Source organism: Hipposideros armiger, unplaced genomic scaffold (genome assembly GCF_001890085.2).
Source record: "Hipposideros armiger isolate ML-2016 unplaced genomic scaffold, ASM189008v1 scaffold_49, whole genome shotgun sequence".
NCBI classification, from domain to species: Eukaryota; Metazoa; Chordata; class Mammalia; order Chiroptera; family Hipposideridae; genus Hipposideros; species Hipposideros armiger.
Window position 1 is genome coordinate 5,211,073 of NW_017731399.1, and position 10,429 is coordinate 5,221,501.

A 10,429-nucleotide genomic window follows, 5' to 3' on the forward strand; every position below is an offset into this window, starting at 1 on the left:
ACTGTTGCCCTTTCCACCGTACGGGCACCAAGAGATGTCAGTAACCAAATGTGAGTGTTCACCATGGATGCCGTCTCGGGAACAAGAGGTTTTAAATGATAATAAGCATTTCAACTACTCTAACTACGTCACTTAGGGACCAAGTTCAGTTTGAGTTAAATAAAACTGGTATACATCAATACAGCTCTAAACTTTCCCACCAAGGTACTCTTAATGAAAGAGGCCTTATAAATTCAGGTCCCTAGTAGTTTTGGGAGTGCCTGGGTTATGAGAAAAAGTCACAGGTATAAAAAGTCTTCGAAGACCCATGTTTTATCTTAAAACTGATACACTTCAATTCTACATCATAACACATTTATTTTCATGAGAAAATACACCCCTTCATACCCCTTTCCCCAAGCATTAAAGATGACAAGAGAGGTGTCCTATTTATTCTGGGCTTTTAAACCTCTCCTGATATCACCACGTTCCCCAGGAAACATGTCTCTCTTACTCGGAGAAGGACCGGGAAAAAAATGAATGTACCTAAAGCTTACAACAAGAAAAGATCACTATGCTTTCGTATCCTATGATTTCCTTCAGTGATGTTACAAACTGATATGTTCCCTTGGATTTACAGAAGGGCAAAATTCACAATTTATAAGCAGTGAGCTGGGTCTTCAAATAAGCTTGGCAACTAGGAAAGTCCAGACTAGCCCACGTGTCATGAGCAGGGGTGTTCAGCGTTCTGCTACAAAGGCTCCCAGCATTACATGGTGGGGTTAAGAAGGTGGGCTCTCTAGGCAACAAATAAAAATAAGAGAGAGAGCAAAAATCATGATTATCAGGCTGGGGGTGGAGGGTGGGGTGCAAGCCTGAAAAGAATAAAACAGGTATCACCTCCTCATCTAGCAAAGTGTTGAAGAAGGTGAGGGCACCTTCCCTTTTTATCGCTCTGTGTAGACGTGCACTGGCCACCTGTGGCTACTGAACACTCAAAATGTGGCTAGTGTGACCCAGGAGCATTACATTATATTAAATTTTTAAAACTGACACTTGATTCAAGTACTGGAAAGCTTTTTAAAAGTACGTTTGGAACCATCTGAGTAGGTGAATCTACTTTTCCAGTTGCAAATTTTATGAGCTCTAAATACAGATTATTTCCAATGAAAATTGAGCATCCTATTTGAGACGAGCTGTAAGTCTAAAATGTACCCCAGATTTCAAAGTCATAGTCCAAAACTATGTAAAATAGCTCCATGATTTTTAAAATTAAAAATTACATGTTGAAATAATAATATTTGGGTATGATCAGGTAAATAAAATATATTACTGGGTCAGAACCATATATCATTAACATTAATGCTCCCTCTTTCTTGTTACTTAAAAAAAATCATGGCTATTAGAAAATATAAAATTAATATGTGGCTACTTGTATACTGGATGCACTCTATTTAAACGAAGGCTTTTAAAGAAGCAGCTCTCTTTAAAAGAAACTGTACAGCTTTCCACTCCCTAAATTTCCTAACAACCATTCAAAAAGGGTTTAGCTTTCCACCTACAAAGTAGGATGAAACCCTTTGCAGGAATCAGTACATAGCATGTTTCAATGGCCTGGGGTATTTTCTAAATGCAAACAGTTATCCATCCCAGTCATAGTCAAATGCCCTTCACCTATTCGTTCATTCCACATCTCACTCAAGCAGATTTCAGAGACCACAGTCTTCATAAGAGGCTTCAGATCTAGGTCTCCTCTGTTTGCGTTTCCACCCGTTGAGCCCAAGAAACTACAGACCTCCCTAGCCTTGGGTTTTCACACAGGCACGACACCCGAAAGTTCTGGTATGTCAGCAGCAAGGGCAGCAAAGGCCCCCATGTCACAGGCAAGTGAGTGAGGCATTAAGAGCCCTCTGAACCGAAGCTCTACCTGGTACTAGCTGCCCAGTACCAGCTGACCTCAGGCAAGTTACCGCTCACCGAGAGTTTAAGTTTCCTCATCTGAAAATCGGGATGAAAACAGTCCTTCCCTCATAGGTTTTAAAAATTAAATGTGGTAACCCATGTACCATGCCTAGAATAGTGTGGGGCTTATAATGCGAGTTCAACATGTATGGTTACTACGGAACGTGTAGGAATGGCAGCAGTCAGCAGCGGTCCAAAATAACTTGTACATGCTTTGTTCCTTAAACTCTCTTGCTCTATGGCTATAATTAATCCGCATTATACCTACAATTAGACAGCTGTGGCTCTCACAACAAACCAATTGCCAGTCTGTGTTGGCCACTTCCTGCATAGGTGGCTACATTAACTCAAAAACAAATATCCAAAATTCACAAAGCCTCATCTTCCAAATTTCAGGGATCAAAAGGTTATCATAAAATTTCATATTTTGAAAGGCTAAGTTGCTATGAGAAACCTCTTACTAATGCTAGAATATCCTTTTACATCTTGGCACTACACCCATGTCAACCCAGCATCTTAACATTTTCCACACCAAACCCTTCCAGAATTCTCCCGAAGGCCTCTGCAGATAAATGCTTGAATTCTGAGGCTCATGAGACTAGGTCAACAAGGAACATTGTAGCAATTCCACCAAATGCTTAATAAAGCATAGAAATGCCTCTATGATCACAGTTAAAAATATTAGAGTGAATCAGTCTTAAGCAATGGTTTGGGCTCTTTAAATACATAGTAATTAATGAAAAAAACAAACAAACAAAAACTTCTCTTCCCTACTTACTATCATCATTCTTCTCTGCTCTTGCCATGACAAAAGCAAAATATAATTAGCAGTATGAGTAATTAGTTGGTGACCAGATGGCATGGATGAAGGACATCACCTAAGAAGGAGGTGCAAATGGAAACAGCAGGTGTCTAACCAACATGTCTGGGGAATGTCAATGCCATCAGGTTACGTCATCATGTGAATTTGGCCACCCGCATGCAGAGTTTAAAGACAAAAATCAATAGTAAGAGACCTCCCACTGCCCCTGCATAAAGCAGAGCTGGATGGGGTCCTCCATGAGACCCAGCCAATGCCCATCCAGCCACTGTGGCCGCACCAGTACCTGTAACAGACACTGTCTGTGCAGGGGTTGTGAACCCTGACGATGACGAAAACGTGCTGAAAGTGGGATCGGATGTTTTTTGGGCTGAACGGCTGTGCTCCAGGCTCTTGGAAAACAATTGTTACGATATCATTTCCAATGTGCCGCTTCCGTAGGAGCTAAAAGAAACAATAAGCAAACAACATAAATAACAATGCTCTGTGTTTTCCTCCTCAATTCCCGTATGCAACTTTGTTTACAGCATTCATTATTAACCAGGACACATTCGGGTAGATCATTTATGCAGTTATTGTCAATATTGTGGCTTTTCTTATTCCCTCCAAGGAAGGATATGGATGTGAATATTCTGAAATTTGCAAAACATATACAGCCCCTTCAAATAGATCTATCCAATATCTGGCATATTCTGCCAAGTCCCAACATCTCTAAATACTCAGTTTCCATAACAACAGTTTTGTTCCATTTTCATGTAAGAAAGGAACCTGCCATAGGGAAGATTTTTTTAGATCTGAGAGTGGCTGCAGTAATTACAATACAATTTGTGTTCTGGTTTAATGGGCTCCATTTAAAGAAATGTGGCTAAGGTGTTTTCTGATATACATTTTGTGTCGTAAGCTGGGAATGTAGAAGTTAATAATATTCCAGAATGCTGTTAATTTAAAAGCAGGTTAAATTTCAAGTTTAAATAGCTTCTTTAATTACAATGAAAGCACTTAAGACCACCTTCTGCTTCATATTAAACAGTGTCTTGGAAAGGTGACTTTCAAATCCAGGCACCCCAAGTCATCCTAGGTGAGTGCCTTTTCAGGAGGGGTTTATTACATAGTTTAATTCAACAGTGTGAATAAAAATTGAGCTAAATTTGTATTTCTCGTATTTATACACGGAGGCCTTTATAAGGAGGAAAATAACATGACATTTATATAAACTAGCCACTATATTAGCCATAAGACCTCATTTATAAAACTTCAAAAAAAATTCTCCAGTGACTTTAACTTACATAAACTACATACCAGTAAAATCAATGCTCTCATTTTGGCTGCCAGCTTGGAGAAACAATAGCCTTTTAGATTAAGGCTGAGAATTGTCCAGGAACTGTACTCTTAACCTTAGGAATTTTAAAGCATCCCAAATTATCTTCTAATGAGGCCATTTACTTCATTTCTAAACATGATATATGATCAGATGTTACCGAAATAGAGGCTGGCCTGTAGTGACTGCTGTATAGAACACACCCATTATTAAAGATTATTAATCTACTCAGGGTCACAGACATGCCAGAAACACAATTTGTCTATATATTGTAATTCTTGCATAGGTAATGTCATTGTCTTTTTGATGCAATGTCACTCTTCAAAATATGGTTTGAGATGTAATATTAATGTCTTAATAAAGGACCCAAGTAGAAATAAAGGACCTAAGTAGAAATAAACCCATCTACCCAGCGCACATTACATATAATGAAAAATAATATTTATAAATAAATTCCTGCAAAAAGCTTTTAAAAGACACATTGGTTTTTTTTTCCCCAAGCATAAAGTAATCTATATTGAAGAAATAAATTCTTTAGCTAGAAGACTAAAATAGCTTAAATAGGTAGCAGTACCAATTACTCTGCTCAGTACTTCAACTCATTTAGTTAGAAATAATACTTGAATCTTGTTACTAAATATTTTACCACTACCCCTTTACCTTTCTCTGCTGAGTAATCAGGTAGAATAAACCTTCACCTCCCCTTTAAAGATCATTTGTCAATGTTTTTAAATTTGTTGTCTGATGACTGATCATAATAAAAGGTTTAGTATATTTTTCTCAGCATGTTTTCCTCTCAGAGAAATCTAGAACTTGGAATTTGCATAAAACAAATTGTCAACAAACTCCAGATCAGGAAATTTATCTTAAAATTAGTTTCTTTCAGAGTAATAGCTGATCCACTGCCTTGCTTCCTATTTTTGGTGACTTTGGTCATCCTAAGAGGCAAAATGTTATTACCAAGATTTGTGATTTAATCAAACCTAAAGTTATGAAGTGTTAGATTAGATCTGTGTTTGGTTAAATTCCATGAAAGAGGATGTGATTCATTCTGCAGCTGGCCTGTGTTCTGTTAGTACAACAATTAACAATAACAAAATCTATATCCATTTTAAGGTCAGAAGTAATATTGGATTGCTCGTGTTTATAATAGAGATTGACAGGAGGGTCTGTTAGCTCGCTGATTCTTTTTAAATTTCAGTTTGGTATCATTTATTTTGAAATATTTTTTAAAAACAACTACCACATACTCTCTAAAAACAATACTGCCAGTTTCCATGTTGCTCTATAACAATCTGTCACTTCCTAGTTTTGGCACTGTACTTTCTCACTGACAACATTTTAGTAATAGGCCTTGAGCTTTTAGAACTTCTAAAAAGAAACTGTGTATGATGTCCATAAATGTAATTGTTATTTATGGTCCTGACCAATATGTTAAGAAGAACATTGTTCTGGGATCCCACTGACACTTGATTTTTGTCCATCAGAGTACAGCAAACCTGCTTTGTGACATGAAATGAAACATCAGTACTTTCCTGTTTTGTATAATACATTGGCCTCTTGAGATGAAACTTCACCCACTCATATGCGTTCTTTGAAACCCTGCAGAGTCATCTAATCACCATGATTTCAACTTGTTCTCTTCCGATTTCATGAAAACCTCAATCCCCGTGGGTGAAAAGCGAACGATTAATGCACAAAGCCATCCAGCTGGCTGTTAACCTAGAATTTGTATCTTTTCATTTGTGTTCAGTTCATTTGCTATTCCTTACTTCCACAAAGTACAAAGCTTCCTGTTGCTGTGACAGGTGCAACATTAAATTCTGGTTTAAGATTTTACAAACTTGCCACTTGGGCTTCAGGGAAAAATGAAACAAGGGTGAAGAAACAGAGATAACACAAGGATCTCTTACCTGTTGTTTGTTGTTAGGTGTGTATGGCAGCATGGTAGAAACATGGAACATAATTTCATAGTCTTTGTATGTTGTGTACAGAGAATGGGTTCCAGTGGAGTCAGCTATGGTAAAAAAAAAAAAAGTGTATATACATAATGATGAGATGACTATAAGAATAGGAAAAAAATAGTTCATTTAAGAGAAATATCTCAAAAAAAGAGATGGTATTGGATGAAAAGATCTACACAAGATCTAGCATATGTGTTCTTCCCCATTTTTTGTACCTCATTCCTTTGGTAGTGTAGTGAAGCTAACTGACCCCTTCTCAAAATAATATTTGTAAAGGCATAAAATGAAATACATATTTCAGTAGAAATCAATTATATTGAAAAATAGTTATCAAAATAATTTAAAAATATGATACAACAGCAAAAATCTTATATAACAAGGTTTAGCAGTTGTCTAATAATTGCTGTAAATTTGTTGTAGTGATGTGCATAAGCAGTATTTTGAGATCTCTCCAACAACAAATAATATGATATGAAAAGACCTGCACTTTCTATTGGCAATAAAATCACAGATAGAGCTTCTGTGAACTATTGTAGTTCGTTGCCTACATCCATAACTGAAGGAAATGCTAAATTTCACTGGGGGTGGGGGGTGGGGGGGTCAATGAAAATAAATGCAGAACTATTTCCCATCCAAGTTCACTGACCCCTGAATTCTGTCCACAGGCATCAAAAACATCTTTTCCAATACTTCTGATTCAAGCAAGAGAACTGTTCAGTTCTTAACAGAGAGATGGAAATTTAACAAGACTGTAACACTGAATAACAAAGATATAGCAACGTCCAACAATATTTTGAGACTGAGTCTGTTCTGCTCTCTCCTTCCTTAAGGAAAACACAACCTCTCGCCCCTTAATCATTAACAAATCAAGGTGCCTACAAAGACCTGGAAACCAGAGAGGAGAATTACTAAACTGCCCAAGGGAAGGGAGGTATCTTTGGAGTTGAAGGACCTGGATTTACAGGCTGCAAAATGAACAGAAGTGCATTCATTCTGGGTCAGTATTGAGGAACAAGATGCTTTACTGCATTTTAGACAATGATGCTGGAAGACAAAACCTCTGGCATATACCAAAAGGCCGCAGTTCTCAAATTTTAGTATGCAGTCACCTGGGGAGCTAGTTTAAAAGGCAGGTTCCCATGCCCCACCTCCAGAAACACTGCTTGTTGGGTGCGGGGCTGGGCGGAGGAATCTATTTTAATAAACACCCTCAGGGTGACTGTCATACAGTAGCTCCTGTTCTTTGCACTGCTCCAGCAACAGACCACAAGGGTGGCTCTTGCAGACAGACTTGTAAAGATGCTCTAGAGACCTGAGTCTCAGCCTTGAATTTCTTGGAGGATCTTAATTTTGAGGCTGACCCAAAATGCAAAGGGTTTACAAAACAAGCTCAAAGAAGAATAAAGCAAAGACTATTTTTCAAAAATATACACCAACATATAACTCCCCAAGAAAAATATCTTCTAAATGTTAATGACTGCCACCATAAAAAACTACAAGTTACTACAAGAAGTAATTGACCGACAGAGGGCACCAAAAAAACCATGTATACACATTTTACGAAAGGAAAAAAACTATTAAAATTATAATACTCAATATATACCAATAACAAAAGATGAACACAAGTCACGTGTATACATTTTTTTGGCACCCCGATATTTAAGACAGTTCCTGAGTCTGGAGAACTTATCTACTAAAGGGCCCGTGCTATAAATACCTCTAGCACGGATTAGTACATTTTAAAACTTTAAAGTGAATGTGTCAGCTTTGACACATTCTTACATTAAAATACACGTATTTCAAGTCAATTTTAAGCAAAATTAATGAACTAGAAAAAAAGATTGTCATTCAGTATTCATTTAGTTACATTTTGCTTCATATGTCTGTCTAATTCTAAAAGGATTACTGCCAGAGACTTTTCTCTGTCTTATGGAAGTAAGACAACCCTGAAGATCATTTGTTTTTCTACTTCTAGTCCTTCCTCCTCTGCATGACTCATTTTATATAATGGACGCTGCTTGACCAGCCTTTTTCTGGGGACCTTAGGAAACCCCAGTTTTGCTTATAATTTAAAACAGTCTGGAAACAGTTTCAAAAGTTTTCAAGATGGAACTAGGGAAAAAACAATGAAATTTTCCTTTCTGAGAAGAAAGGAATTCCGAAATCCTGAAATTACTATGTGCCTAACAGAAATGCTAAACTTGACCAGAGAGAATGGAAAATGAAGGTTTGCTATGTTCACTAAAGAATAAGACATCCAATGTTGTTGTTATATTTTTTATGACCTTGAAACCCTGAAACAATGAGATTTAACAGAATGACAAATCAGAAAAATGACAATTAAGGAAAATGACAAAAATCCTTTTTTTCTCTGGTTGGAGGGGCTATATATTGAGTAATTTCTAAAGGGGAAAAAACGTGCTTATAGAAGAAGAATGAAAAGTAGATAATGATCCTTCACATTTGTAGGGAGCTTCAAATGTTAAAAAAGTATATTCAGGCATCTTCTGGGTCATCTTGAAAATGACGTGCTTTGCCTCCAAATCATCCAACCGGCGAGTGGATATACCTACTAATAAGGTCAGCACGCTATGCCAAGCCATAGAAAGTAAAATTTCTAATATTCAAACTAGATGATAAGAAGACATTGAATAATTGAGGAAATGATAAGGACATTCTTCTCAGCTACTTTGAAAAGGTGTAGATATGTGATAATATCCTACATTCGGCATTTTTTTGGTAGATGGTACAAACAAGGTTAATAAGTTTGTAGAGCAGTTTTAGATACGGTCAATGTCATAGCCTTGCCCTCTCCTTTGGCTCACCTCTTTTGCTTTTAGGCCATCTAAAACGTGGATGATAAAGGTGTACGTGTATGAATCTTAATCAGGAAATGCTAATCAGGCTTTTATATAACCATTTTTTGGTCACTAATGGATGTTTAAGAAAAGCTAGATGAAGGCAAATAAGCCTATGCAATTGATTTTTTTGGAAAGTTCACAGTTTTAAATATTTATGAACACAACGAGAAAAGCAACCTCATTAACTTAATGCACGTAGACTAATAAAGTCAATAGGATGAAGAAACCTTAAGCATAGTTCATTAAAATCTTCACGCTACAAAACACCTCAAATGCGAGACGAAATCAGAGACAGGTGGTGGGCCTGATTCTTATCCATAGCTTGAAATATTATAATAGTCAGCCGGCTACCGGGGGGCCATCCATTTAAGATGCCCAGATCTCCCATCTATGCAGCTTTGCCTCAGGGTCTGGAGGCAAAAGTCAATGCAGAAGTCAATGCTCAGAGACACAGCCAGGGGAAAGCACCTACATCTGGAACACTAGCACACATCTGAGATGAGGTATGCCTCTGTCCTTGTATTTCACTTACTAATGAAGTATTTGGGGAAGTCAAGAATTCCACCTGCTCTGGCAACGACCGTATGTACTAATATTTTTTTCAATTTACCTTTAGCCAGATCAGGTGACGAGTTACTTTACTTCAGTGACGATGGGATCAAGAAGAGACAGACAAATTCATACTGTCAGTTCAAGGAATGTGTATGTGTGCATGTGAATGCACCTGGGACTCCAGGCTTCTCAAAGTTGCCAAAGGTAGAGGGGAAAGGACAAGGGAAGGAGTGGAGCTGGTGCTCAGGAATCAGCCAGTGCTACTTTCTGCCCACCGCTCATTTTGCAAGATACCTGCAGTTACCTGGATTCCCAACATGAGAGTAGACCTAAATCTGAGAGCCAGTAGCATCATTTGCTAAATTACCACAAACAAGTTATTTCATTTGTCCGCGCTGCTCTAATCTCAATCACTGTTCTGAGGATTAAGTGAAATGATGTATATGAAAGTGCTGGCCTGTAAAAGATGCTCAAGAAATGTGTTGATTAGAACGTAGAATTTTGTGGGCCGGCCGACTGGTGCGCTGGTTACGAGTTGGCTTGGGACGCCAGCTCTGAGCAGCAGGGTCCTGGTTCTGATCCCACATGAGGGCCAGTGACGCTGCACTCTCTACAGCTAAGATGGTGAACAACAGTTCGACCTGGAGCTGGGCTGCTGTGAGTTGCCGGTGACGGCGTAGGCTTCAGTGAGGCTACAGTGGGCTGCTGTGAGCTACCATGACTGGCTGGCAACCGGCATGAGTGGCCAGCAGCCAGCGTGAGCTGCCGAGAGCTGCCGTGAGTGGCCGTCCAGTGGCCGGCGACCGATCTGCTTCACCCAGGAAGAGCACAATGATAATCGCAATGATAATACCAACATGGGCCAGTGAAGCAACGTCCTCTACAACTAGCAGCGGTTCTCAACCTTCCTAATGCCGCGACCCCTTAATACAGTTCCTCATGTTGTGGTGACCCCCAACCATAAAATTATTTT

The 10,429-nt window shown here is 38.5% G+C and overlaps 1 protein-coding gene across 1 annotated transcript in view; it reads right to left on the reverse strand.

Moving 5' to 3' along the window:
* SIPA1L1 (signal induced proliferation associated 1 like 1) overlaps positions 1–10,429 on the reverse strand; it is a 347,884-nt gene that overhangs the window by 96,277 nt on the left and 241,178 nt on the right. Inside the window, exons 9-10 of the mRNA XM_019640297.1 lie at positions 5,993–6,096; positions 3,048–3,205 (exon numbers count right to left, since the gene is read on the reverse strand). Coding sequence (XP_019495842.1) covers positions 3,048–3,205; positions 5,993–6,096 — 262 coding nt within the window. The remainder of the gene's footprint in view (positions 1–3,047; positions 3,206–5,992; positions 6,097–10,429) is intronic.